This window comes from Thunnus albacares, chromosome 22 (genome assembly GCF_914725855.1).
Source record: "Thunnus albacares chromosome 22, fThuAlb1.1, whole genome shotgun sequence".
NCBI lineage: Eukaryota > Metazoa > Chordata > Actinopteri > Scombriformes > Scombridae > Thunnus > Thunnus albacares.
In genome coordinates this window covers 1845777-1873759 of record NC_058127.1, presented here as the reverse complement: position 1 = coordinate 1873759, position 27983 = coordinate 1845777, and the positions used below count along the sequence as shown (strand labels likewise).

At 37.1% G+C, this 27983-nt stretch overlaps 3 protein-coding genes and 1 long non-coding RNA gene across 5 annotated transcripts in view; 3 read left to right on the top strand and 1 right to left on the bottom strand.

Annotated features, from left to right (window-relative positions):
* Positions 1 to 27983, top strand: part of LOC122974207 (Fc receptor-like protein 5) — a 310470-nt gene that overhangs the window by 187215 nt on the left and 95272 nt on the right. The gene's annotated exons all lie outside the window — the stretch shown is intronic.
* Positions 1434 to 12074, bottom strand: LOC122974179 (Fc receptor-like protein 5). The gene is made up of 8 exons (XM_044342142.1): positions 11756 to 12074; positions 11205 to 11477; positions 10165 to 10404; positions 9747 to 9911; positions 9357 to 9458; positions 5871 to 5960; positions 4203 to 4292; positions 1434 to 2213 (listed from the first exon to the last, which is right to left on the bottom strand). Exons 2-8 carry the CDS (start codon positions 11434 to 11436, stop codon positions 2170 to 2172), a joined length of 963 nt encoding a protein of 320 aa, XP_044198077.1. The 5' UTR covers positions 11437 to 11477; positions 11756 to 12074; the 3' UTR covers positions 1434 to 2169.
* LOC122974233 lies at positions 19312 to 22097 on the top strand. 2 transcript variants are annotated; one of them, XM_044342221.1, is made up of 3 exons: positions 19312 to 19422; positions 21133 to 21479; positions 21770 to 22097. In XM_044342221.1, exons 1-3 carry the CDS (start codon positions 19343 to 19345, stop codon positions 22051 to 22053), a joined length of 711 nt encoding a protein of 236 aa, XP_044198156.1. In that variant the 5' UTR covers positions 19312 to 19342; the 3' UTR covers positions 22054 to 22097. The 2 variants fall into 2 exon arrangements, with proteins under 2 accessions (XP_044198156.1, XP_044198155.1); XM_044342220.1 differs by having other exon boundaries at positions 19328 to 19427; positions 21135 to 21479.
* Positions 22704 to 24677, top strand: LOC122974319. Its single transcript, XR_006400323.1, has 2 exons — positions 22704 to 23030; positions 23788 to 24677. It is a non-coding gene; the product is annotated as an uncharacterized LOC122974319 (long non-coding RNA).

The following is a 27983-nucleotide window of genomic DNA, read 5'->3' as shown; positions in this document are numbered from 1 at the left end:
CAACATAAAATACAAACTAAATTAAGAAGTTAAAGAGGAGAGATGGGTCTTTTAAAGATATCAGTGGAGGGAGAAGATCTAATCGTTAGTGGTAAACTATTCCACAGTTTAGGGCCAACAACTGAGAACGATAGATCACCTTTAGTTTTTAACTGGGTGCAGCACTTGAAATGGAGAGCAGTGATTGGTCAGGGGATAGGGGATGAGCAGTTCAGAGATGTAACCTGGTGGTCCATGCAGTGCTTTAAAAACAAATAAAGGAATCTTAAAACCAACTCACTAGTAATGAGTGAAGACAGGCCAGTAGGGGGAGATATGGTCTCTGTTCTTGGTACCAGTGAGGAGTCTCGCTGCTGCATGTTGAACCAGCTGCAGGTGAGAACGGGCTGACTGACTGATTCCTATATAGAGAGATTTGCAGTAGTCAAGTTGAGAGGAAATAAAAACGTGAACTATGGTCTCCAAATCTTTAACGGACACGAACGATTTTAACTTTGCAAGTGATCTAAGATGGAAGAAGCCAACTGCTGACAACTGAGTTGATTTGTTTATCAAATTTTAAACCAGAATCAAAGATAACACCAAGATTTCTTGTGTGGGACTTTACATTCAATGACAGAGGCTCAAGGGCATTGAATGTGGTTGTGCAGTTGTCTGCAGGGCCGAAGATTAGGACCTCAGTTTTATTCTGGTTTAGCTGAAGGAAGCTTTTTGCCATCCAGGATTTCACATCCTCAATGCAATTTAGGAGGGAGTCAACACTGCACGGATCACAAGGTCTCAGCAGGAGGTACAGCTGGGTGTCATAATGGTTGGAGATATTATATTTTCTGGAAATAGACCCCAAAGGAAGCATATACAGGGAAAACAAAATAGGTCCTAATATGGAGCCTTGTGGAACTCAAGACACATTATCACTTCTAACAGAGGCTGATTGGTTTTGGAAGTAGTAGATAAACCACTGAAGGGCTTTTGTGAGTAAAAGTGAAGAATTTTTACTTTTATCTTTCACTGAAGCCCAAAATTTTACTTTAAGCAGTTTGATAAATACGAGAGCTGGTTTCTCATATAAATGCCACATCCTGAATATAATCAAAACCAGGAGAAGATTCAAGACTAATGTGCATGTAAACACACTCATTGATTATATCTGCTGCTGCAACATGATCGATTATAGATCCTCTGACTGAATGAAAATGACACCAATAAACAGTTCAAATGAATTACTGAAAGAATACAATCAGATATTCATGCTTGAAATAAAATCTATCAAATATCTATTATAAAAAATCTATTAACAAATGAAAGGCTGCAGGTACAGGATGTTTTTTTCATGTGTGTTGCTGATATTAATAACTGTGACTGTTTAAAGTAGAAAAAGATGAATTACATGATAATTAAACAGCTTCTGAAATAAACCAGGAGACATTTTATAGAGTCATTTTTCTTCATGCTTCACTGAGTAATGAATCAAAACATTTCACACACTCTGTGTTGCAGCTGTGTGTGTGCAGAATTTACAGCCACTGAATGATGTTCCTACTGTTTATAGACTGCGGTTGCAGTTTTTGTACGTTTGTTATCGGTGCTGCAGAGCTACAAACACACAGATAGTCTGAGGTATGTGTGTTACCCACAATAAAACCAGAACAAGTCAAATTTTCCATCTGACAGCTTTGTGAAACCCACAGAACCACACGAAGAAAACAACAAACAAGACCAAAGTTTATTGATCCTGCAAACAAGTTAATGCTGCAGCAACAACAGCACGCTCCAAATATATATATTATATATTATATATATAAATAACAGTAAAGTTAACGAGGACATTAAACACAAAACAACTGTCATCATTAGATCAGAAACATCTCATTGAACATGTGGCTGTGTTAAAGTTAATATATCATTATTATATTAGATAGACCTAATATATTTCAACAAATGTATTCATTTTAGTTTTTACATTTCACTGTTTATTCACTAAAAACACATCTGAAAATGAATCTATTGTTTGTCTTTCTGTTGCTGCATGAGTCTAATTTAGAGAGAACAAGATGAAATATATAAAATATGTTTAAAAAATGAATGTACTACTGCCTGATGGGCTCTGGAGACCAGTAACAGGCCAGCTGGACGTCAGTGGTTGGACTGGTGTGAAGGTGTGGAGGTCTACCTCAGTGAAGAGTAGACAACCTCTGGCTCTGGTGGACATGCTGAACACACACAGATAAAACAATATGAGACACAGTTGTAGAAAAAACAACTCTTGTACAACATCTACTGGTGGTAACTACAGTTGGTTGAGGTCAGGGGAAGATCTTAGTGACAGTTCATGTAAAGACAAAGTTTCACTGCAGGTCTGTGATGAGATGTGAACTCTGGGCCTGAATTCATGAAGCTTCTCAGAGCAGGAAATCTCTCCTCACTGGATAGAAACTGACACATTTTCAGTCCTAGTTTCAGGAGAAGGAGTAACTCAGGAAATCACTCCTGTCTGAGCTGATATTTAGCAGCAGCAGAGATGTTTGAATGTTTGATGACAATAAAATCATTAAAAGATCCTTTAGATGATCCTCATTTCATTTGTTAGTCTGCAGGATGCAGAGAACACCTGCGGTCCCCATAAACCCTGATGTCCCCACAATGTCACATTTTTTTTACATTGAGGAAAATGCAGCTTTGTGATAGTGATGTTTCTGTCAGAACCAACTACTTCAGCTCTAATAAATCAAACTTCATCATTGATGTGCCTCATAAAGATAATGTGCATGACGAGGGACTAAAACTTAAACACCATCATGTCCCCCTGCTGGATGACTGCTGTACAACAACGGAGATCTCAACAGGTAAAATATAATATAATCAATAAACGAAGATCACGTGTTCTTTATGCGTCACAGTCAGTTTTAACATCATCGCTGCATCTGCAAGATGCTGTAGAGTTAAATTACTTACTATTTTAATTTACATAAAAGCCAAAAAGGTTGGAAACCACTGGTTTCATCTTTAACAATGTGTTGTATTTTAAAAGCTTGTTATATTATCCATTGTGTCAAATCTTCATCTGAAAAGTAACTAAAGCTGTCAAATAAATGTAGTGGAGTAGAAAGTACAATATTTCCCTCTGAAATGTAGAAAGTAGCATCACATGGAAATACTCAAGTAAAGTATAAGTACTTCGAAATTGTTCTTAAGTATAGTACTTAAGTAAATGTACTTTGTTGATTTCCACCACTGTAGTCTACTAGCTTATTGGCATATTTGTAAAAAAATTATGAGATTTAATTAATTTTGGCTTAATTTTTTTTGCACATATAACATTAATAAGATATCTTTGTTATTTGCTTTTACATATAAAACCTAAGCTTTTTTAAAAATGTGGTGCTATTTTCTGCATTTTGAATTCCAGTATAGTTTTATATTATTTATATTTATATAACAAAAAGGGAAAATTAAACACATCATCATAATTTGTCCTCTGCAGCTCTGAGTGTCTTAAAACAGGGATGTCACATGTCTCAAAGTCAGTGTTGAAGCTTCATAAATGACTATCTGTCCAACTTTGGGTATTTCTAGTCCGAGGATCATTTTCAGCTCAGTTCCAGGAAACAATTCTGAGAATCTTGATGAATTCACACCCTGATCAAATCACACATCAACCCACCAACATGACCACCACTCTGCCTCTCTACGTAAACACTACTTCCTGTGTTGACTGTAGATGTGGGTGTTGGCTGTATTAGTGAGAGTTGAATTGTCCAACATGAACATAATTCAGAAAACCAGAACAGTTTCCTTTCAAAATCCTCAAGTGACTGAAAATACAATATAAATTCATACATTATTCATACAGCAGTGTAACTTCTGCTTCCACTGTAGTTGACGTGTCATGTGTGATGTAATTAATTGTCTGGAAATCATAACAGTTTCAAGAATACGACCTTTAAAATGATAATAATTCACAAAAAGTAATTCACAAAAAATATGTCAACATTTCATTTCAACAGCATCTGGTAATGGAGCTGTAACTTGAGGCTTTGTGGTAAGACGAGTGTCTCTGTAAAACTATAACTGGTTTGGACGTACTAAGTATTATAGTCAGGATGTGGTTAGCTTAGCATAGCATTAAGACTGTAAGCAGGGGGAACAGTTAGCCTGACTCAGTTCAAAGTTCAGAAATAAAGACAGAAGAGCAGCTGTACCTTTCCTCTTGTTTGATTTGACGACTATTTGTCCATAACTGACGTCTTCTGTTGTTTTCACTGCTGAGTAAACAGCAGCTGGATCTCTCTCTGGAAGATAAAATACATACATATTAACCAGTACTGTTAATATACTTTATTTACTGTGTGTGTTACCACCACTAGTACTACTGTTACACATGTAAAATAAGTCAGAGTTTTTAATAGAAATGAATATTTTTCAGGTAGCATTATATCAACATTTCATCATACCATCAACAGATGGTTTAGTTTTGTTTCTTCCTAACAGCACTTCTTTGAAATACAAGTGACCAAGTGTAACTGGAAAGTTTTTATCTGAAAACAGGAAACTGGACGACCACAGAGCTGCTCGCTGCTATTAAAACACAGATGTGTTTCACCACAAGGTACAAAACAGACTATAGACTATAGAGAGAAACCTCACCAGCTTCAGAATACACTTCACTGGAAACGAAATGAAGAAGTTGCTGCTGTGGTTTTATATGCAGTGTTAAAAAAAACTGCAAAAATATCAGCTTTAAATGCAGAAGACACAGAGGAGTCTGTCTCCTCGTGTTAGTATGATTTTTATCTGACCCTATGTATTTTACTGATTTTGGGTGTTGGACATGTGACATAAACATTCCAGAGTCTGCATGTCCCCTTAGGTAACATGGTATGGCCCTTCGGGGGGACCTTAGAAATACAAACAATGGATCCATGGTCAAGTTTGGAACTGTTCCAGATGTGGTATGTTGTGACACATAATATGTTGTGAGGCAGCTGTCAATTACTTGATTGGAGGGCTCCCAACTGACCTAGTGCCCATGGAAAACATGTTATTCATGTGATAAGATACAGATGTGTAACCCCATATAAGCTATGCACCGACAGTGGTACGGTGCCCAGACCATCTTTGTACATGGAATGGACCCGATGGCCATCATCTAATAAACGTCTTCAAAATGAGAACTTCGCCAGCTCTTCCTTTGAACGATATCATCACACATCCTTCCTTTCACCTCGCTTACATTCTACCTCAAACTTGCTCTCATGCAGAGTTTCTTTTTAATGATCCATTTCTAGTCTTTGTGTAATTTTTAAACTCCTGTGTCCAAAAACTATTAAAAACACGTCAGTGAGTCACACCGCTGCACTGGGTGACATCTTCCTTCATCACCATAAACACTCACACCGTGTGTTTTAAACACAAAACTATGTATTTGTGAGCTGTTTTTAAAGTCTTCAGTAGGAACCAATGAGATACAGACAGAGTGGTGAAAGACGGACTAGAACATTGTTGGTTTGAGTCTGTTAATTGTATTTGAATATGTAGAATAACACTAGACTTACTGTATATTTCACTCTATTTAATTGGACAATAAAATGTGGGATTAAAGGATGTGTCTGGTGATTTTCTATATTTTTCTTCTTGTCAACAAATCTCATGTTTGGATCCAAACCAACAATGAACTCACAGCCTGATATATCTTATTCCTCTGTTGTTGTCCAGAAACTATTAAAAACATGTCAGCGAGTCACACCGCTGCACTGGGTGACATGTTCCTTCATTATGAAGAGTTTGGTCACATTAGTTTGTTTGGAAGCAGGGGGACACAGCCTGACTCTGTTCAAAGATCAGAAATAAAGACAGAAGAGCAGCTGTACCTCGTGTCCTGTTTGATTTAATGACGATTTGTCCATAACTGACGTCTTCTGCTGTTTTCACTGCTGAGTAAACTGCAGCTGGATCACTCTCTGGAAGATAAAATACATACAAAATACATTACTAACCACTGCTACAACTACAGTACTAATAGTATTCAGATTATTTATGACACTACAATCAATAATGATACTACTTTTTGTATAGTATTATAACAGGACATAATGAAAAACTGATGAATTGTAGCAGCAAACATCAGTTTGTAGCTGAAGACATAAATATCAGAAGTACAATTTACAGTTTGACAGTTTTTTTCTCGTTAACACCACTGCTGCTGCTGCGAAAGAGACAAACACAACTGGTGAGTTCGGAGAACAGAAAACTAAACAGAGCTGACAGCTTTTATTAAAAGAAGCTGTTCACCACAAGATCAACATGTGAGCATGTCTCACAAATTACAAGATTATTAACTTTAAGTGTTTATTAGTGTAAATATGAAGATACATGAAATATAAAAATGTTGGTGTCACATGAAGCTGCAAAGGTCAAAGTTTATGTCAACAAAAAGTAAGAAGTAAGTTCAGTTAATGTAATTATTTATCACATAATAATGTTTGAGTGAAACATGAAAATAGATAAATAGAGAACTGAGTATACCGATGTTTGCAAATATGCAAATGTATCAAGCACGTGCTCAGATAGATCTCAGGCAGTGCTCAAGCACCTGACTAGAGTTTTTAAATTTGGCCGATGGCATAAATTCAAAAATGTGCTGTAATTCTCGACATCTGAATTGAACTTCTAATTAAATCGAGAGCCTCTGCCCCTGTTATTATGAAGGTGTTTGAGAAACTATGTGTCCAGTGTGATGCTTGACCCGTTTCAATTTGCTTTCAGTGAAAGTAGTTCTGTAGAGGACGCTGTGTCCCTTTGCATTCACTCCATCCTGCAGCACCTAGAGGCCATTACTACCTACCCACCTGTCCTGTTTATTGATTTTAGTTCTGCCTTTGATAATATTACTCCAGCAAGGCTGCATGACAAACTCCCAAAGATGGGTGTTAACAGGTCCATGTGTAACTGGATCTTTGACTTTTTGACCAACAGATCACAATTAGTTAAAGTCAACAACAAGTTATGAAAGTCAATGCCCCAAGGGTTGTGTTCTGTCGACTCTGCTGTATTCATTATAAACTAACGATTGTATTTTTCACTCTGACTCAGTTAAAATCCTCAGATTTGCAGATGACACCACTGTGACAGCGGAAGTCTCCAAACTAGTTGAGTGGTGTGCTCATAACAACGTAACCCTAAACATCTCCAGAGCCAAGGAGATGGTTGTAGACTTCCACAAATACAAAGATGAGCTTCAGCCCTTATGATCAATAATCAGGCTGTTGAGAAACGTTAAATACCTTGAGACCATCATATCTTCCTCTCTTAAATGGAATGTCAATAAGCCATATTGTCCAGAAAGCCCACCAATGATTGTTTTTTCTGTGACAATTCAGGAAGTTTACAATATCAAGGGCAGTGATGTGTGATTTTTACAGAGGTGTGAGAGAGGTTTCTCACATTCTCTGTCACAGTGTGGTGTGGAAACATCTCGGCCAATGACAGGAAACAGCTTACTAAGGTAGTGAAAGCAGCAAACTTTCTGCAAGATTTGCCAAGCTTCAATACCCGCATGGTAAGAATGGGTCTGAAAATAATCAGAGACCCCTCTCATCCAGCCAATGCACTTTTTGTCCCCCTCCCTTCAGGAAAAAGGTTCTGTAGTATTAAGAGCAGAACCTCTTTTTTCCACAACAGCACATATCCTGAGGCAGTGAAGGCCCATTACTCCTCATCATCAGTTCAGTCCATGAACTCAGTTTAACTGTGTCCCAGCAGATTTCTTAAAGCACCAGACACTTGTGTTTATTTACTCTGTTAGAGTGTTTTATATGTTTATGCTGATATGTATCTGTATTGTATTGTTTTGTCTTCCCCAAGCACACAAGACAATTTCCAATCAAGGTTTCACTGAGATGGTAGTAAATTATTGAATCTTGAATCTTGAATCTTGAATCTCCCTCTTCCACTTGTCACAGCCACAACAGTTAACACACACATATCAAGCATCCTGCAGAGCAGCATGATCTGCATCTCTCTGACCTGCTTTCATTGGTGACAGCCAGGTAACGCTAGTGTTTAGTAGCACTGTGTGTCACTGCTGTGAAATTAAACATCTCAATACAGCAGCCAACATAACTTAGGCAACAGCCCATCATTAAGCTTAACAACGAGCGAGCTAGTCTGATGGAAAATAGCGTCATCAATGAAAATGAGTGAACTCTGGTAGTTGAGTTGGTTACTTTGTCAGGCATATGAAACAAATAAATATGAATTACATGGTTAATGGTCTATGCAATCATATTTCGATATCTCTCTCCTCCTTACTCCCTATCCCTTGTTTCCTCCTCTACGATCTTTAAGATGCCACCAGAGCTCTATTAATCATCCCTCCAGTTCAGGTTGATAAAACTGCAGAATTTGTTCTGATGAGATGCAGTGTGACAGTTTGATTGATTCTCTGTTGATTGTAAGACTGATCAAAGTTGCTCTGATTGGTTCCTCCACTCACTGTGCATGCATGTGTGTGTGGATGTGTGATGTGAATTTATGTATTCAGTTATTTTTTTTCACCTGAGCACCTGCCCCCCCCAAAATGTCTGTGCACAGAGCTGACATTAATAAACTATGTTGAATTTGTTTTAACAGCTCTGTTGTGAAATATGTGCAGGACAAACTGTCTTCATCAGAAACAGGAAACTGGACGACCACAGAGCTGTTAGCTTCTGTTAACTGATTCACCACAAAGTACAAAACACACCGTCTAACATATGAAGCACATCACACGTTGTTATCGACCAAAACAGACCAAACCACTGAAGTCTGACACTTCACAGATTAAAGATTAAATGTTCTGTTTAAATGTATCATGAAAACTTATCAAATGTTCATATAAATGTTAAAAGGTTTATGTTTATGTACAAGATCTAATGCATGAAAATGTAAAAATGTAAAAAAAGAAATAAAAATGTGATTGTAAAATATTAAAGTATGAAATGTCAACTAAAACTCAACAGCAATGAACATCCTACCCAAATTCCTTTTTTTATTTCAATATTATATTTAATAATGAATGACATAAAGAGGGATTGACATAATCTCTTCTCTACCCCCTGATATTTTGCAGTGTCCTCACTTTTTAAAACTATCCTCACAAACCCAAGTTTTATTCGAATATAAACACTAAAACCAGGTTTTAAAGGTTTGAAGGCTGGATAAACTCTCCACACTCCCAAAATTTCAACATCATCACTTCCTGGAAGTGTCTCAACTTCACAAAATGTTCTTACTTTAACGTAATATTCTCACTTTCCATAATGCTTACTAACAAAACCCAAATTGGTCCTCAGAAAGATGAAAGTACAACGCATTACCTTTACTCCGTCTGATTGGCTGTGGCTGGTGACGCAATATTTTGACGTCACTGTATGTGATGTCATCGGTGATGTCATCTTCTCCAACCTCTAATTCAGGATCTTCAAGGAACCAAAATCAACAACAATATAATATATAAGAATATAAGAATCTTAATGGACATTTAATTAAAAAAATATTTGGAATTATAGTTTAAATTTCTAAATATTTTGAAATGACAAAATAAGTTTTGAAATATTAACATGCACATCAATAGAAATGTAAATAGCATAAGGTCATAATGAACTGTAGTACATGAATGTAAAACATGGAATATGGAATAAATTGTTCTGAAAAACTAATCCTAAAAGTGAAATATTCATTGTGAAATCCAGAAGTCGGTGTCTGACCTTTAGGTTTCCTCCGAACACATCGTCTCACCAGTAGAACCAGTACAACCAGCAAAACCAGAACACAGACAGCTGCAACAGACCACAACACAGGGGGATGAGGAGTGCTGGAGGAGGGACTAGAGGTAGAAGGGGATGTAGGTTGAGATGTGGTGGTGGGTTTCACTAAAAGGAAACAAAAATAATTATTAAAAGCACATAAATTTAAAAAATGGAAACTTTCCCTCTTTTAAATGTTCAGAAAGTGATACGATTACTGAGAATGGTGAAGTTTATTAGATGTTAAACTTCATCCATGTTGTTGTTTCTTTATTTTTAGGTTAGGTCAAATAATATGTGAAAACATAATATGTAGCTTTTTTTACCTGCACATAAACACATAATACAACATCCTGTATATTGTCTTTAATTTCCTCACCTGTGACAGTGATCCAGCTGGGTGGAGACTCTCCATGACTGCTGATGTGACACTTGTAGAGGCCTTCATCAGACTTGGAAACATGGTGAATGGTCATGTGACCTGCAGGCTCAGTCCTGATGAGGGAGCCATCTTTATAGAAATCAGCTGTGAGGTTGGAGGTGTTTGTTTTACAGTGCAGAGTGACATCATCTCCCTCCATCACAGGGAGGACAGGACTCTGCAGGATCAGTGATCCACCTCAACACAGAGACAAACTACAGCATTTCATCATTTACACTTTATGTTGTCCACATATTGTGCATTGAACATGAAAAGATTACTATTATAATATATGCGTGAAGTATTCAGTTTTCCATGTGTCTAATTGAATGTGCTGCCTTGGATATATTTAACTGTAACCAGGCTTACAGAACATCATACTGTATCTGTTATGTTGTGCCTGTGACCAACGTGATACTGAAATGATACTGAAATGTGATAATATTAAATATTGTCGCATCTATGTATTCCTTTTCTTAAATTCAGAAATCTGGTCATATTTTTTTGAGATTGTAGACTCTACTGCTAACTGCTGAGGTACACTGTACCGCTTCATGCTGAAAATTCAATCAAATTAGCAAGTCGCTACTATCTTGCCACTACAAAAAAAGGAAAAAAAGGTACAATTTTAACTTGTTTCAAAAGGTGTGACTCAATCCTTCACCGAAAAAGATGAAAACTGTAAGTAAAGTAAATAACTATCATTTCCAGCATATTTGTCTGGTTGAATATTCTGGTTTTACTTTATCACCAGATTAATTTAATAAATACCTTGACAAATCAGTAAGTGTTGTCAAACAACCTGCTCAGATGTACAGAGCTGTGTGCAGTTGATGAAAACAGTGTTCTGTTACTCATGAACTATGAGTAACAGAACACAACCATCATCAACCATCATGAATCATCAATTAAATGTAAAATTGATGATTATATGTGAGGCACAAACTGGGACCAGCTGCCTTCCTGAAACAGTTGAACCAGCTGCTGAGTGATCTTACCAGTGACAGTGATGTTGATGCTGTTACTGGTTGCTCCCTCTCTGGACTCACACCAGTAAACTCCACTGTCCTGGGGGAGTGTTTGACTGATGTTACAGGAGGAACCAGCTGATCTTCCCCATTTAACTCCACACTGAGACATCTGTTGTCTGGTTGTGTTCCTCCTCAGCATCCATCCAGCAGAGCTGTCGTCCTCCTCACAGCTCAGAGAGACAAACTCTCCTTTAAACATCTGAGAGCTGCTGGGACTCACAGTCAGAGAAGCTGTGAGGGCTGAAACGACAAACTGGTGATTCTTTTATATTTTTGTCAAAACTAATAAAATCCCAAGAGTATTGCAATGAAACAACTCCAAAACACAAAGGCTAAACCCTCTGTGATTGTTTTTCTGACAGAGAGTGAAGACTCAGATCATTAGTTGAAGAACAGCCAGTTTATGTTGTAAAGCACACAGTAAACGACTGTAAAAAACAACACTCATTGTTCAAACCAGAAGGTATTCAGTCTAATATTTAGCAGGTTTCAGACTGTGATAGAAGAAGTTTCCTAACCTTGGTTTGTTGTGCAGCACAGCAGTGAGCTCAGAACTAAAGAGAAATTACACTCAGGTTAGTTTTAGGTTCTGCACTCAACAAGACAGTTCAACCCGAAAAACTGAGATGTGCAGTGTTCATAAAACATATGTAGAAAAGAATTGTTCTTTGTGTTACAAAATGAACTGAAGAGGCTTAATCACTGAGTCATTCAAAGATCTTTGATGACTGTGACCACAGTGATGTTAAAGGATGGAGAACTGTAGATTTTATCCTCCATCTCTTACAGTGTAGTCATGTTAGGAAGGCCAGTATGGACTGATTACACACACCAACAACTCTTCACATCTACTGTATATTGTATATGACATGTGTGTGTTGTATCAAGATAGACCTGAAAAAAATATTAACCTTGCCTTTGATTGTTAATATTAATTTTAATTAAGAGCTTTCCTGTACATGTGTGTGTGTGTGTTAAGTGATTTTTTCAAATATGCCAGAACTGACGACGAAGATGACCCCCGACCCTGTTTCAGTAACATCAAGTTCCACTGCATTGACCATCTCCACACTTGGCTGAAGGGTTACTGTAACAACATAAACAGCACTTTTGGGGAAAACTTTACCTCCCTCTTAAACTGTCCTGAATTGCAGAGGATCACTTCTCATATCAATAAATATTGATCTTTTTAACACTCCTCTAAAATTTCCTGACTCATGCATTGCACTGTCTCCAGTGAGCTCAACTCTCCCAATTTAGCTCCTACTACTATAGTTTATTATCCATCTATACAATAATTAAAAAAAATCAGCCTAGCTTATGACTCAGCCATACTGCAATAAATCATGATAACTTGGTCACTATTCATCATTATCAGTAGAAGTGTACCCCTCCTAATGGTCATTATTTGACCCACGGCCTATTCCCTTCATAATCTCTAATTTACTACCACACAGAAAAATGCATTTTGAAAAAGGAGTAAACCTAACCCCAATGAGACCCTGATGAGGCCTGGGCAAAATATCAAACAACTAGGGATCCAGCTAACTGGTAAGCATATACACATTAAAGAATATTTTGTAAGACAAAAATCAGGAATGCTAAGTCCAACTATTATAGATTCTACTTACAGAGCAGACATTGTAGAGAGGTTTCCTTCATTGTCCTGCTCAGGGATTTGTGATCAACATTTTTATTTTTTGTCAGTGACACTAAGTAAAGCCCGCCCTCTTCCTCTGTGTATGTCAGTGGGTTTCTGGTGTTCTCCTCTGTAGATACTATGACAGTCATGCTTTTTGTTTTTAATTGTAAAAGATACAGGTGAAGTTATAAAACTATCCCAAAAATATCACAACATAAACACAACAGGAAATTCAAATCAGTGAATATTACAAAACCAACCACAAAATAAACTAAATAAAGAGATTAACTACAAGTATGTGAAACTCATAGAATCATTGATTTATGTTTTTCACAGCCTGTCTAGGTCTTTGTTGTATGTTGCTTTTTTTCTCCCTGTTGTCAACAGGACATAAACGCCCAATGTATTTAGCCCATATAAAAAAGTCCAATGTGCCTGATAGGCTAGGAAATGTTCACATAACCATTGTTTTCACCTGATTTCAGTCTTCAAAGGAAATTGTAAAAAAACAAATGGGCTGCTCACATACACACTTGCAGAAACAAACAAACAAACAAAAAAGATAATTTTATTTGTATTGCACTTTTCCAGGAGCACAAAGTGCTTTTCATAGACAGCACAAAGGAAACAATCACATATATAAAAGAAAAACACAAGAACAGCAAAATACAAGCACACAATTAAAAGACTGTATGAAAGAAATTTACAAATAAATAATCCAAAAGGTAAAACAAGTGAAACTATTAAAATAAACTTAAAATCAGCACAACAGAGCTGTATTATGTAAACAAATAAGACTAGTTGTCGGGCAAAAAGGCAAAAATGTGTCTTGAGACAGGATTTAAAAGCAGAAACAGTGTCAGCAGATCAAATACTAACTGGAAGACCAGCCTGTCCTCACAAGAAAAATGACAGTATAGGTCTAAAATTCAGGCTGGCAGAAATGACTTATGGTTATGTTTATGCCATCTAGCGGTCGTTATAATTATGACCCAGGGAAGTGACGCTGTTCAGGTGACGTCAATATAAGGTGACTTCCTTATGAGGAGGAGGAGGGTAGAGTTGATGGCAAAACAGGCAAAAAGTGGCCTTTGCTGCAGGAGATGACTGTTTGCCTCCCACTTCCAACCAAGTGTGTTTCCCTGTGAGACCATGATCTTTCCCTAACTATGTAGTTTTGGTGCCTAAACCTAACCAGACCTTAACCCCAGCAAAACATCATTATATTATAAACTGGTTCTGTCTCTAGACGGTGCTGAAAGCACTCATATAGGTCGTTTTGGGAGTCATTGGAGATAGGCCCATTTGATCACTCTTTGACCTTAACCTGGACTCTGGAGTAGGGATGTGCGGAGACCCCAGTATTTGTATTTCCATCTGTATTTGTTGAGGCAGCAAAATTATTTGTATTTGGATAAAAGTGGAAAGTCCTGTTTTTGTCGCATTTAATTTTAGAAAATGAATACCTACTTATACAGCCATAATACAGAGACAGCACACCGTGTAACGTGTAGGGAAGAACTATTGCAATTATTGCTTTGCACTTTTCATTTATTGCCAATTTTTTTACAACTTAACTTTGTAGAAAGGAGAAGGGGAACAACAGCTTATGGAGAGTTCCTTGGGAGAGCAATGTAACCAATCTGCATGCTGGTATTTGACACTGTTTTTTTTTCTTCCTGAAAACAAATAATTTTTAAAATATTTGTACAAAACAAATATTCATAAAAAACCCTATCGCTTTATTTGTATCCGGGCACACCCCTACCCTGGAGCAGGAGTTAAATAGTTAAGAGTTCACTGATGTACTCTGACGCCTTGACATGTAAAGCCTTGTAAGTCATGAATAGGATTTTAAAACTTATTCTAAGAAATTGGTAACCAGTGGAAAGAGGCAAAACTGGAGTGTTGTGAGAAGAGAATTTGGCTGCAGAGTTCTGCATAGCCTGAAGCTGAGCTACAGCTCAGGCACTGAGGCAGGTAAACAGGGTATTACAGTAGTCCAGGTGTGGGGAAATAAAAGTGTGAATAATTTTCTCTGTATTGATAAAAGATAACATTGCTCAGACTGGAAATATTCCTGAATTGGTAGAAGAAAGATTGTACCTATTTTTAGTGTTTTGTTCAAAGCTTAACTCGAAGATAACAACCAGGTTCTTAACAGTGTACTTAATATTTGGGATAAGGAGACCGAGCAATGGCTGGACTTGATTACGGAGGTGCTCAGGACAACTGCAAAAAGTTTCAGTCTCTCACATCAGCTAAGCAGCTCTGTAGTGTGGCCAGCTTGTTGCATTCAACGGGTTTAATGGAGAGATATAACTGTGCATTGAGATGTTATGGTGACGGATGATATGACCCAATGGCAGCATATAAAGTGAGAACAGAATTGGTCCAAGTACTGATCCTTGAGGTGTGCCACATGTTATCTGTACAGTTGAAGAGATAAATGAATCAACTGAGACAAATTGTTTTTATATTTGACAGATGGGAGGAGAACCACTCCGGGGACATTCCAGAAATGCCCGCCCAATCCTTAAGTCTCTTGGTGGAGCCTTTATAAAAGGTTCTGCCAGGAACCAAAAAGGGTTCTCCTATGGGGACAAGCCAAAGAACCCTATATGGTTCTACTCAGCACCTTCATTTCCATGAGTGTATGTGAGGGTTGGGTAAGAGTCGACAGGAATGAGGGGATGTCTATGTTCTTGTTGTTGTTCATATGTCGTTCATATTGTTTATATGTCATGTCTGTTAAATCAGAAACCAGTGCACACATACATCTTGGCTATGTCACTGTTTACTGTCCTGAAAAAGTTGCAAACAAACTCTCACGCACAATCTTAGGTGCAATGATACATTTATTTGCAACATTTTGGTGTTAGATCTTCATCGGGCAAATAGTTTTTGACAATGAGAAGCCATCTTAGTACTGACACATTGCAAATAAATGTATCATTGTAAGTTACACAGTGTGCGAGAATTTGTTTGCAACTTTTGCAAACGGGTCAGAATGTGTTAATTAATCTGGGATGCATGCTATGAAAATACATAGTTTATCATTCAGATCTGAATATGGAGAAATACTGACCAAGATGATTATATCATATTTAAACTACTTTTTCTACTCAGTAGCTGTTATTTAAACTTAATTGTTCCCAAATGTTTCTCTTTTGATTAATTGATGAAGAGAAATCTGATCTTTACCTTAGGTAAAGTTTACTCTGGTTTCAACAATCCATTATTGTGTCTTCTTTTAACAAACAAAATTACTATTTTAATTACAACACTGTTGACGAATAACTGTACAAGAAGGTTTATATTGTAACCTCATACTTTCCACAGGTGGTTTTGTTTGGCCAGTAGAGGAAGCTGTTTCCTTAGGGGAAGTATACACACAATCGTAGTGAGCAGATAATCAACTGCTCCTCCATAGTATGTTGCAAGCAGTGAGGAATTAAGTACATACCGTATGTATCTGTGAAGAGAGTGAGCACATTTTTTAATATGTTCATTTAAACATGTTCCCTCCTTGATGAATGGCAAATCTGTTGCATTTTACTTCTATTTGGATAAGCATGTCTACTCTTAGACAAGGTAATGATAATGAATAGTTAACCTCGGAGGGACAGGGATCACTGAGATTTAATGACAATGAGTGTAAAGCTGGGCCTTCAGAGCTCATGGTAGATCATCCACTTCTACTTTCTGTGAAATATGCATGGACTTTCTGCAATTTTGACAATCCCTGTCACACCTGAAACTGCAAGTGACATTTTTTTTTATATATTTCGGTGGGCATTTTATCTGTTATATTAGACAGCGACAGTGACAAGATGACAGGTACTAAGAGAGAAATGCAGTTTATGGTCTGTGTCTTAACGAAGGATCCTTAAAGTGTTGATACTGCCAATATTAGTTTTGTTTTGTTTGTTTTGAATATTGATTCGAACATGAATAGGACTGATATTTCCCCCTAAAAAAAGGACAGAGCAGGTCGTAATGTCAGTCAGCCAAAAACTACTTATAATTACATTTTGAGTGCCAGCTGCCATCTAGCAGCTGTAGTAACTGTGAGGCGGAGCAGTGGTGCAGTTCAGATGACATATATATATGTGGTCAGATTTACTCATTCAGAGGAGGAGAGGAGGGCTGTTTGTTTCAGAATTTCCAATAACCTTAAGCTTGTGGTTATTATTGTAGCCATGACGATGAAGGGGGCCTAACTTTAAGAAAGTAGTAACTTTAACCCACCACGTTTCTCTAACCTTTACAAAGTGATCATGTAAAGCCAAACCATCATCTTTCCCTAAATCATAACCAAGTGGTTTTTGTGCCTAAACCTCACCAGACCTTAACCCTTTGATGCCTACCATAGACCACTGTTCGTTTATGTCATCATTTGGTGTTTTGCCGTTTTTTAAGTGATTTCTTATGGTATCATCAAGTGTTTTATATCCCCAAAATCAGCACAACATCTACTATCCAGTAATGTCACTAAATAAGAGGTTCTATACTGTAAAATTAAAGAAATCAGGTAATAATTGTAGAAAAAACATGAAACTTGCCTATAGAAATTAATAATTTTGAATAAAAAACAGACAATGGTAACATAAAGAGGAATTTGGCAATACAGAAAACACACAATAAGGCTCAGAAATGTCCCAGAATTGTGCCATCACCATCATGGAAAGAGATGTCAGGTGAAAATAAAATAAGGAAAATTTGCTGCCATGAGTTTATTCAATGTTTATGCAATGTTCTGTAGGAAATATGGGACGTACACAGTCCAAACAGAAAAATATGGAATCAGAGGATCGCCTTTTGAGAACCAGAATTTCTCAAAAAAGAAAAATGAGCTAAAGTGAACTTTATTATTGTTGTAAATTGTTTGCAATGCAAATATATGAACAAAGTTACCCAAAATAATTAGGGGAGAGCGGGGTAAAATGAGCCACTTTTTACATTTGATGATTTTGCTGTAAAATGAAAGTGTATTCGTTTCAAATAATAGTAACTTTATATACCTCAGGTTGTTGTGCACCCATGGAAATGAAAACAAATGATCAAATTATTATGGTTTAAGAACAATGAGCCATCAAAAAAAGTTAGTCTTATGGCACAACTTACCCCAAGGTAGGGGTAAAATGAGCATGGGGATGGGGTAAATAGTGCTACCATAATATACTGATATGACAATCACACAAAATCAAACAAATTAATCATAAAATTAAAAATAATTTTGAACTTTATTAATGCCATCAATTTAACAAAGGACAAAGAAAAAAACATGTGTGTAAATGTGCTTTTGTGTATAAAGACAGGTGACAAATTAAAAGAAAAACTGGTTCAGGTCTGAATGCTTGACCCCTACAGTGAGGGGATCTGGGGGCTCTGTTATGCTGTGGGGGGCATTTTACTGGCATGGTTTGGGTCCACTTGTCCCCTTAGAGGGAAGGGTCACTGCTGATCAATACAAAGTTGTTTTGAGTGATCACCTTTATTCCTTTAATTTGTCACCTGTCTGTATGTACAGCATGTTTGTGTGAGGCTTAAACTTAACATTAGTCAACAATAAGGTATTTATTCATCAACATTGTAACACTTGTAACAGGGATCAAACATGAACAGGGTCTCTAGTCTCTAGAATATCAGAAAATAATATTGGGGGTAAATTGAGCCATTGACTCAACTTGCCCCAACATCACTGGCACGTTTAACCCCACAACCTCCATTTTGACAAAACTGTTTCATACAGTGGTTCAGATCCACAGTTATGCTAAGTTTATGACCTTGTTTTGTAACTTACACTAACTTAAATTAACATTTAATAATGTCCAAAACTTATCTATTTTAATTAAGATACAAGACTGATAACTTTAGTAACATGATGAATGCAGTTGGCATGACAAAAATCGTTTTTTTGCTCTGTTTTGCTGACCACTCTCTCCATGTGCTTGAGTCCAACATGGATTGAATAATGTGAATTATTCTCTCTTAATTTGTGGTCGCATGATTACTTTCGTTTATGGTTACCTAGATAAAGGGGGTGGCTCATTTTACCCACTGGCTCTATGTTCTCCCCTATAGTTTTATGTTGGCTACATAAACTACATTATGGATCATTAAACGACCTGGCACACCTTCATCGTATCAGCTGTTAAAAGAGTAATTACCTCTTTCTTTCTCCACTCTGTTTTGTTCAAGTTTGGTTTTATTTTTGTGTCATTCATACTGTGTTATTTACTTAAACGTGACTGCAGTCAAATATAGGCCTAGTTAAATATTTGTTCTCGATTTCAGGAATTTCCGCCTTAACTACAGTCAACAGACTGATCCGTGAAAAAACCCCTCCCACTACTCTGAACAGTACATCCTGCATCTAGACAAACCTGTTTCAGTGGCTGTAATGCTGGTGAACTTCCTCCTAAATTTCACTGCGACATTGGACTAGCTGAGAGCGCAGATGGCGGTAATGGACGTGAAACTGTCTGCGGCGCTCTGTTGGACGTTGCTGCTCCTCTTTGTTGACTTAGTGTCCAGTGATGAAGGTGAGCTGTGAGCTGAACTGAAGTAGAAGTCTCTTACAGTAGTTTGTTTGCTGGTGTTTTATTATTGTGAGCACAAGACATGTAGTGATTATTTTGTACGCTGTTTTCGCTCCTAAAACTGCTTGATTAAACATAGATAAAGACAATATCAGCATTATTTTATGTCTGTGACGGGGTCTATACTGTAATGTGTGTCCTGTGTGTCGCCTGTGCTACACAATCATCCAATAAGAACATACTTCTTAGGGAGTATTTGTCATTTTTTAATTTAGACCCACAGCCTACTTTTCCTCCACTTTATACCAAAAACACTGTATGTTTTTATCTCCACTAATCTTATGTGAAGAGTAAAGTTTTTGCTACTTTGGAGCCCAGAACTTAAAATGCAAAACATAAACTTGTAAATATGAGTCTCTATTCAAACTGTCTATATTATAATGCATTAATCAGATCCAATTAAAACACGTAAACATTACATACTTAAAAATTTTCATTACATTTAGAATTAACATTTACATACTTAGAGTACATTTTTAATGAACAGCATCTAAGTATTATTACATTTTATATTAGTGTAGGATCTGAATATTTCCTTCTCTAATCATAGTCACATTAGATCATTTTGTGTTTAGGATTTCCAAAAGCGTTATTATGTGGTGGTACACAGTAGGTCCAATATTTATTTTAATTGAATTGTTATTTATTTTATCTACATAACTTTTAGCCACATAGTACATATTGGCTGGACAACATGATGATAAACACTGAAATGATATAAATCTTTCTGCTCTAGAAATGTTGCAACACCTTTCATATGAGTTAGACAATTGCATGTTATAAATGAATAAGCAGCGCTGCTTTATGGTAATATTGTATTTTTATTTAATTTAAATGTGATGAAGTATTTAATTTGATTAATTAGCCAAAAACCTGTTATTTTATCTGATTACAGTTTCTAAATGGATTTTTCCAAAAAAAAGAGTATGTTACAATATAAGTCAATGTTTTGATAAAAACTACTCTGATGGTTATTTTATCCATATTAACGACTCCTGGTGAATACTTAACCCATAGCGGAGAAAAGTAAATATTTCTGACAGCATAATATTTCTACATTAACTAAATATAACCTGCATCACAGCTTGATGGATGCAATTGTAGAGTCTCGGGTGGGGGCGAGTTGTGTGGGTGGGTTGGGCGTGTTGGGAAGCAAACATCCCAGCATTCACTGGGGCAACAGACTTACAGACAAAGGACCTCATTTTCTGTGTTCTTGCATCCATGTGCTCCACAGTGTTTCCTCACTTCATCCATTAATTATATAATTAGTCATACGAGTGATTGCCATTAGACCACAAATGATTTTGTGTGGAGACTTGTTGAAGTTCCTCCCAGTGTGAATGCTGTGGTGGACTTGTTGCTTTTCTAATGGTAGTTTATGTCTTTAGCTACCAATAAAGCTGCAGTTCAACATGAAGTTTGATTTTGACTGGGAAGAACAGGAGAACTTTGTCCAGAGGAATTCTTCGCCTGTTATGAAGAAGCATGATCACTTGTAAACCTGTGTGTGTGTGTAAGCCTGACCCAGTTCAGCTGAGGCCAATGGCCAGTCTTTGATAGCCCCTCACACCGATTGGCTGCTGTGGAAGTGGAGAGTTTCACTTGGACCCTTTTAATCTCTCTGTTCTGTGTGTTTTCTCTCCTTAGACATCAAAGTTAAACTTGGAGAGGACGCCATTCTGCCATGTGGGGCTCCCAACAGTGACCCGGTTTCAGTTGTAGAGTGGACCAGAGGTGACCTGAAGTCAGAATATGTCTTTCTGTACCGGGACGGCCACTCTGATACAGACTACCAGAATCCAAGTTTTAAGGACCGAGTGGAGCTGGTGGACAGTGAGATGAAGAATGGAGACCTGTCTGTACGTCTGAAGAATGTGGCGATTAATGACAGTGGAACATATGAGTGTCATGTCATCCAGAGTAGAGCAAACCGCAGGAAGAGATCCAGTTATGACACTGAACCCATCAACACCATCAGGCTGGATGTTGAAGGTGAGTTTGTAGAGATGATTCTGTTCTGATGTTCATTCATCATATACAGTCCAGACTAGAAGTATTCATACAGTTACACATGTTGTGTTCTTCAGGCTTCAGCACATTGACTTGTTAATAAAATAATAGACACTACATTAAAGTCTCAGCTTTAATTTGAGTATATTTACATCTATATATAAAAAACTGTGTGGGAGATAAAAACCCTTTAACACAAAAATGTCTAACTGTCCAAATACTTCTTGACTGAACCTGACAGCTGATAACTCACATCTGTTTCTGCTCTGCAGGTAAAACAGGATATTTTGGAGGTGCTGCAGGTGACACCGCTTTTAATGCAGGTCCAACAGCTGGAAACACAGAGGGTGGAAAAGACATGCGTGAACGTTATATAGTAACTCTGCCAGTTGCTGCTCTGATTCTCATTTCTGCTGCTGGTTTTGTGATTAAGAAATCTAAAGGACATTTTCCAGTCCAGTCTGTTGATGATCCAGATGTCCATCAGCAGCTGCAAGAGAATGAAAACAGTCAAAGTAAAACCATCAGTCATAACATCTCTGACATGCAGGTGTAAAAAAACCCCTCAGGTAAGAGTTTGACTTGTCTTTGTGGTTAGGCCCCTCCTTGAATTGCCACCTTATCGTGGTGGAGGGTTTGTGTGCTCAGAGGATTCTGGGAGCTGTGTTGTCTGGAGCTTTCTGCTCCTGGTAGGGTCTCCCATGACAAACTGGTCCCAGGTGATGAGACAGACGAAGAGTAATTCATAAGAAGTTAAGCTCTTATATGTGAGCCCTGAACCTGACAAAATCGTTGCAAAATTTCAACTTTGATACAAAATGGCCGACTTCCTGTTGGAGTTAAGCTATGTGTCCTTGAGACTTTTTGGTGCGTCTGGTCATGATACATATGCATACCGAATTTCGTTCTCCTACGACAATCTGTATCGAGGGGCTCAATTTTCTTGACATTCTAGGTGGCGCTGTCGAGCCATTTTGTCCCGCTTTATTTCGAGACCCATAAAATATCGAAATTTTCGCCAGTCTTGACATCTGTGCAAATTTTCATGAGTTTTCGTGCATGTTTAGGCCCTCAAAAATGCGTTTGTTTCGGAGGAATAATAATAATAATAATAATAATAATAATAATAATAATAATAATAATAATAATAATAACTCCTTCAGTTTCAATAGGGCTTCGAACCGGTCGGTGCTCGGGCCCTAATAACTAATTAAAGCTGCAAGCAGCGATGATCGGGCCCTCGCACCCTTGCATACGTCGCCACGTGGCGCAGTCGAAGGGCTTCTGTCACTCGCATGTAGATGTGTTCAGACCGCTGTTTTCAGACAGTGCAAGAAGGAGATAAACATCACTTCCTTTGTCCACTATTTTTACCCACAGGGCGTCTAAGCGTAAAACATGTTACTTCCTGTTGCCAGTAGGTGGCGCTATGACTCAGATCCAATGTTGATGCATGTATGTGTTCAGGGCCGGACTCTTTTCAAGCACAAAACGTTTGGGTCTCTTAGGATCATGTATGCCGGAGTTATGGCCGTTTCAATTTTCATGGCGAAGGATCGAAATTCTTCGCCCAGCCACGCCCCCTTGGCAATGTCGAAAACTCACCGTTTTGATAACTTTTCATCTCCCAGCTCTGTAGATGATACTGACCGAATTTGAAGTTGCTGAGGTCAAATCCCTAGGAGGAGTTCGTTAAAGTATGCATGCTGGAAATGGCAAAATCTGAGTCAAAATGGCAACTTTGATTCAAAATGGCTGACTTCCTGTTGGATTTAGGGTATGTCTCCAAGAGACTTTTTGGTGCGTCTGGTCATGATACATAAGAATTGAAAGTGATTCTAAAAAAGTGCATTTTAAAGAGATTCAAAAGAGGAAACAGAGCGAGCCTTAAAAGTAATCATTGAAGTATGAGATGATGTGGACTCTAAATGGATCTTGTGAGTCGTCTTGCTGCAGAATTCTGGGCTGTGGAAGTATTGACTGAGACTGGAAAAAAGATTAATTCATTTTAATTAAAAAATACAAAATGACCAAAAATATTATGTTGTCAGCTAATAAATATGTTGCGTACATTTAATAATCCACATGAACCGAGACACAAAGTTCACCATACAGGAATCTTCCTCGATTCTTAAAGTTTTCCAGTTTGAACTGGTTGATTATCATTTAACAGAATGAAAAGTGGAAAAATCCTGTTTAGTGTATTTTATTCTCTGATTGGATATTTTCTTATCTAAATTAGAAAGGTTTCATGCATCAAGCAAATTGGCACATTTTTAGTAAAAAAAAGAAGTTTTCAAAAATGTGTTGTAGGAAAATAATATAAATTGAAATATAAACTTGCAGATGCATCCATATCAGTACTAAAACCCAGCTGTGAATGTTGATATTTTAAAATATCCTTTGAAAAACAAACAAACAAAAAACAAACAAAAAAAACTAACAACTCTTGCTGAACCAGCCTTTGCTGCAGATAGTTTAATTTTGTTTGCGCTTCAGTCTGTTAGTTTATGTTTCATCATCATGTCGTCCTGTCAATATTTCAAAGTGTCGTTCAGTGTAAAACTCTGAACTATAAATTGCTGTAAATGTGTGTATAGAAAAAAATAAGTTGCTTTATAGAAACATGTCTGTAAATGAGTTGAATGTAATGAACATTGTGCAACATACAGAATTCTGTGTACAAATCTGAATTAATAATGTGAGACAACTTAGATGTCTTCAGTCTAAGTCTAATAGAAGCACTTTGATAATAAAGTAAAATAAAAACAACAGTTTAAATATGTAAACAGATGTAAACCAAAATGTTATTTTTCAGTTGTTGTACAGAGTGGATTGCAATAAATTAGAGATTACATTTAGATCTTTTCTAAACTTTCAGAAACAATGAAATGAATCAAACATCTATTACTTAAATGTTGACATTTTCCTTCTTATTATGTGCAACTGTCTTAAAATTAAACTGCGGTGAAAGTTTCCATTAGAATAATTTTGGTGGAAAGTAGTTAAATATTTACCTGGTAAAATTTTTTTATTTTTATATCTACTCTGTTCTTAAACATAATCACTGTTCCTGTGTATTCACATTTATAGCTGTAATTTCAATCTTGCACTATTTGAATTTACCATAAGCACTGCATACATTTATTTTTATATAAACAATAAATAATAATATCTTAACAGTCCATCTTCTCTTTGCTTTATACACACCAGTATCTGTGATGACAGAAAACATTTAGTTCATTCTGCATGTGAAGTTTTTGTTGCTGATGATTTCTACACATTTTTCTGCAGAGTGTTTCCCCACTAAAGTGCTCCATGAACAAAAGGGTAATATTTTATAAGAAATTAATATATTTTTAAAATTCTTATATGTAGTTTTATAATGTGAACATGATTCAGGTGCAGTAAGTTTCTATTCTGCAGAAGTGAATCCAGAAACGCTGTGAGCCGTTGATCCTGTTTGCACATCTTATCTTACCTGCAATTAAACCTGTTCAGACAAGCTCAAAGCCCGGCACACCCTGATAGTTGATCTTTAGAGCTTTTCATTTGACTACAGTGAGTTCACAGTCTAGTCTGACTCTTAATGATAAAGAGTCATGAATAAGGCAACTTTGTCAACATTTGAAAAAATCAGCATAGATAGTAAAATAACCTTTGTAACTTCTATCACAGAGACATGAAGGTTGTTTCCTCACTGCTCTGAAAAGCCTGTCAGGGCCTGTTGCTGTAATGTGAGGAAGTAAGATAGAGTTGCATTTACAGGGTGCGGCTTGTGGTTTGAATTTCTTGTAAACACATTTCAACCCTGCAGCACCTCCTCCACCATCTGAGTCTGAATAAGGAAGTGATTCAGTTCTTTCTCTGTAAGACAAACTAAATGTTGAAACTTTGACTCACATGATGACAAACTGCAGTTCAGTTTTTGATGTTTTTATAAGTTCAGAAGGAGCTCTGACTGTGTTTCAGTCCCTGTTCTTTTATGAATATGATCCCCATCTGCAGTGAACAGATGCATCATTCATGCCGCTTTGTGTCGGTGGTTTTAGGTCAAATAACTCACAACAAAAAAGTCCCGAGTATCACATCTCCCTCCCCCCACAGCCTGAGAGTCATCACATCAAAGTAAAAATGTTCCACTGTCATGCATTTCTAGACATAAACTCATATGATGATTTTCTGCCCATTAAAAGTAAAACAGGAGTGGAGACAATGGTCAGTCTGGTGTTAGAGTCCAACACACACTGAGAACCTGTTTGACTTCCTGTATTCTGATGGTTTTTGGGTTATTTGCAGCTCAGACACTCAGCAGAGATGTTTCCTGTTTCAGCTGCTTTACCATAGACTCTTTTATAACGATCACAGTTAAAGCTGCAGAAACACGTCACTGACAGTAAAATTCAAGTTTTTATCTTTCAAAAAAACTTCAAAGCAGATAGGTGAATGTGCTGTGGGTGCTAACTGCTGTCCCACAATGCACCATACAGCAGAAACACATTTAGGACCAACAATAATCAATAAAGTTAAAGTTTATGTTGGATTATGCCTGAATATTATTATCATTAATATCCAAACACTTAACAGTTATAGCAGAACCTGCACAAATATATTATCAACCTGTTCTTCATGATGAGACTGAGGTTCAAGGTTCAGTTTTATTGTCATTATACAATACAGGATTGAACAGTAAAATGCCGCATTACACACACAGAGAAAATGTATTAACAAATATTTAAAGTGTCAAGAAAATAGAACAAAGTTAACAAAAGCTATATTATATTTACACGGAATATACAGTTACATGTCTACATATATATATTTATCTGGGTAGTGTAAAGGTAATGGTTTATAATGTGCATAAGACCAAAAATATCCAGTTTACTATGAGACAAGAACTGAACACTGTGATGTGTTGTATTTACTGTGCAGATTGAGTCTGGCTTTAGGACACAGTGTGTGTTTTTCTCAGAGGAAACATCTTTGATTTGTTTTCTAGTTATTGATCAATCCCTCCTGTATCAGGATATTCTGATCAAACAGTATTTAGTCGGTGCAGAACTGTGTGGATTCTGTGTTGTTTATGTTTCTCTCTGATCGGTCGCTGTGCGTCATGGAAACTTCAGGTCATCAGATTATTTATTTATCATGTCAACAGACTGTGTGACATGTCACCTGTTCTGTTTCCCTGCTGGTTGTTTTTGTTCAGTATCATGACGACCTTCAAGTTGTATTTACAGTGTAAATGACAAGAGTCCTGTCAGTGTTTCATATCACAACTTTAATAATGATAATAAGAATAGATTTGACTTTAAGCACCTTTCACATAACCCAAGGATACTTTAAATGCAGGTTTAGAGGAGATCAGAGGTATATTTACTGTAGTCAAGTCATTATTAAGTGAGGAGAGCCAATGGAGATGTTGTCTGCTGATGTGAGAAACTCTGGTAGCAGAGCTGTGGTCGTACTGGAGTCTGTCCAGATCTTTACTGGACAGTTTAATTAGGATTCTGTACAGTAATCCAGATGAGATGTAACCAATCTGTGGATGAGTCAGAGAGTGATGGCTGCCGACTTGGTGATGGAGCAGTATAATATAGTTTAGATATGTTTTAATGTTATACACAGTTCAACAGAGTCATTATTTATCTCCTCAGAGAGAAAACAGGGAGTTCATGGTGACTTGTTTTTCTATATCCAGTATAAAGAGGATCAAACAATAAACCTTTATGCTTTATATCAGGACGTCTGTCTGGGCCTCTACCAGCAACTACAGACTACAAAATGGCGGAGCAGGAGGGAAATGTTGTGGTTTGAAGCTGCTGTTTTTAACGAAGTTGCATCTCCCCCGCTCTCTCAGTCTGAATCAGGAAGTGGTTCAGTCTCAAACTGACACATGTGACAACAAACTGCAGTTCATTTTATTAATTTCTGTGTTTGTATTTATTTTTTTGAAGACACCATTAATGTTTTATATAAAAGTTCAGATGAACCTCTGACTGTGTTTCTATCAGACTGAACTGAACTCAACACTTTATAAATATGATGCATCAGTTGTCTGCTTTGTGGTTTTGGGTCAAATGACACCAAAGTCCCGAGTATCACATTCTCCCTGCAGCATGAGAGTCATCACATGGAAATAACAACGTTCCACTGTGATGAATGTATGTAGATGAGGTCAGAGAGTGTTTAAACTAACATGGAGGCGACTGTCAGCCTGGCAGAGTTAACACACAACGAGAGCTGCTTTGACTTCCTGTATTCTGAGTTATTGATGTTCTGTTGGTTTGTTGTTTATTTGCAGTTCAGACACACAGCAGAGATGTTTCCTGTTGTTTCTCTAACTGCAGATGTGTTAACATGGAGTCTTTAAATCTTTCTGTTCATTTCTAGTTTTACTTGAGTTCAGTCAAAGATTGTCTCCTGTGAAGAGTCTCCACTCGACTCATTTAGGAGCTTTGTAACATTTTTCTGACTTGTGTCCCA

Excerpts from the sequence above, each read along its gene's own strand:
- LOC122974233 (XM_044342220.1), top strand. The coding sequence starts at position 19,343 with ATGGCGGTAATGGACGTGAAACTGTCTGCGGCGCTCTGTTGGACGTTG. Across the intron at positions 19,428-21,134 it reads CTTAGTGTCCAGTGATGAAG|ACATCAAAGTTAAACTTGGA; the intron begins GTGAGCTGTGAG and ends TTCTCTCCTTAG. Across the intron at positions 21,480-21,769 it reads CATCAGGCTGGATGTTGAAG|GTAAAACAGGATATTTTGGA; the intron begins GTGAGTTTGTAG and ends TCTGCTCTGCAG.
- LOC122974179 (XM_044342142.1), bottom strand. The coding sequence starts at position 11,436 with ATGTTTAAAGGAGAGTTTGTCTCTCTGAGCTGTGAGGAGGACGACAGC. Across the intron at positions 10,405-11,204 it reads CATCAACATCACTGTCACTG|GTGGATCACTGATCCTGCAG; the intron begins GTAAGATCACTC and ends CTCTGTGTTGAG. Across the intron at positions 5,961-9,356 it reads GCCAATCAGACGGAGTAAAG|AGAGTGATCCAGCTGCAGTT; the intron begins GTAATGCGTTGT and ends TTTATCTTCCAG.